This window comes from Nicotiana sylvestris, chromosome 5, assembly GCF_000393655.2.
Source record: "Nicotiana sylvestris chromosome 5, ASM39365v2, whole genome shotgun sequence".
NCBI lineage: Eukaryota > Viridiplantae > Streptophyta > Magnoliopsida > Solanales > Solanaceae > Nicotiana > Nicotiana sylvestris.
In genome coordinates, this window is record NC_091061.1 from 52531353 (window position 1) to 52533085 (window position 1733).

Below are 1733 nucleotides of genomic sequence, written 5' to 3' on the forward strand. Positions count from 1 at the left end.
GACCTCCAAAATTACTTCCGGTCACACTCCTAAGTCACAAATCATCCCCCGAAGCTAACCGAATCACCAGAAATCACATCCGAGCCCTCTAACTCAATAGTCAACATCCGGTTGACTTTTCCAAAATAAGCCTTCCTTAAAGAGACTAAGTGTCTCATTTCCTATCAAACCAATCTGATTTAACTCTAACACACCGAATACCGATAACGAAACATGAAGAAGCATAAAATGGGAAAAACGAAGCGGTTCTCATGAGACGACGGGTTGGGTCGTCACAAATGTCCATCATAAATACCACAATACGATAAACTAGTAAATGTGAGTTATGGCAATTATATATAATTTTTCTACATACTCCCTTCCATATACTACAACATTAGTAATTTATCGTATCAGGTTCATAAGCTATAAAATATTATGGTCCACAATAATGTCTCATGGAGACTTATCCTATAATATCTCAAAACAATAATGTGTACACCATTATGAGAAACAGGAAATACTAATGTATATCAGAAACATATAAATAAGCTCAGAGTGTCAAAACATAATAAATACATCAATCACAAATGCAGTCAAGACCCATTCTATGTACATGTTCTTTAAATATCTTTGGTTGTAAACCTTTCATTAACGGATCTGCAATCATGAGATCTGTTCTAATATGCTCAAGTGACACTCTTTGTTTCTGAACTTCTTCCTTGGCGGTAAAGTACTTTAATTCCATATGTTTGGCACCCTTGGAGTACTTATCATTCTTGGAGAAGAATACTGCTGTAGAATTATCACAGTAAATTTTTAGCAGCTTGGTAATGGTGTCGACAACCCCAAGTCCTGAAATAAAGTTTTGCTGACAATATGCATGAATTGTGGCTTCAAAACATGCCACAAATTCTTCTTCCATCATGGATGTAGCAATGACAGACTGTTTGGCACTCTTCCACGATGTTGCTCCTTCAGCTAATTGGAACAAATAACTGAACGTAGATTTTCTAGTGTCAATACATCCAGCAAAATCTGAATCCGAGTATCCAACAACTTCCAAATGCTTGGATCTCCTACACATGAGCATGTAATCCTTTGTTCCTTTCAGGTACCTCAAAACTTTCTTTGCAGCTTTCCAGTGATCAATTCCTGGGTTACTCTGATATTTTCCTAATATTCCGACCGCAAAACTAATATTCGATCTTTTGCAAGTCTGAGCATACATCAGACTACCAACAATAGAAGAGTAAGGAATTGATCTCATTTCCTTTCGTTTTACATCATTCTTAAGGAATTGCATGAGACTAAATTTGTGCCCTTTTTGAATTGGAACAGTTCATGCTGAACAATTGTTCATATTAAATTTCTCTAGAATTATTTCGATATAGCCTTTCTGAGACAATCCCAATAATCCTTGTGATCTATCACGGAATATTTTTATTCCTATCACATAGGATGCTTCACCCATATCTTTCATTTCAAAATTCTTAGAGAGAAAATCTTTAGTCTTACGTAATATGCCTAAATCATTAGCAACAATTACAATATCATCAACTTATTGGACTAAAAATATAAACTTGCTCCCACTAATCTTTTGATATATACACCGATCAACGGTATTTTTCACAAATCCAAAAGATGTTATGGTATCATTAAACTTTATATACCATTGTCGTGAGGCTTATTTAAGTCCGTATATTGACTTCTTCAGTTTACACACCATTTGACTTTTTCCTTTAGTTTTGAAA

General features: G+C 35.0%; 1 protein-coding gene across 1 annotated transcript; it reads right to left on the reverse strand.

Annotated features, from left to right (window-relative positions):
- Positions 1-559: 559 nt before the first annotated feature.
- LOC138868656 (secreted RxLR effector protein 161-like) lies at positions 560-1249 on the reverse strand. Its single transcript, XM_070146221.1, has one exon. The coding sequence runs from the start codon at positions 1247-1249 to the stop codon at positions 560-562; it is 690 nt and encodes a 229-aa protein (XP_070002322.1).
- Positions 1250-1733: the final 484 nt, after the last annotated feature.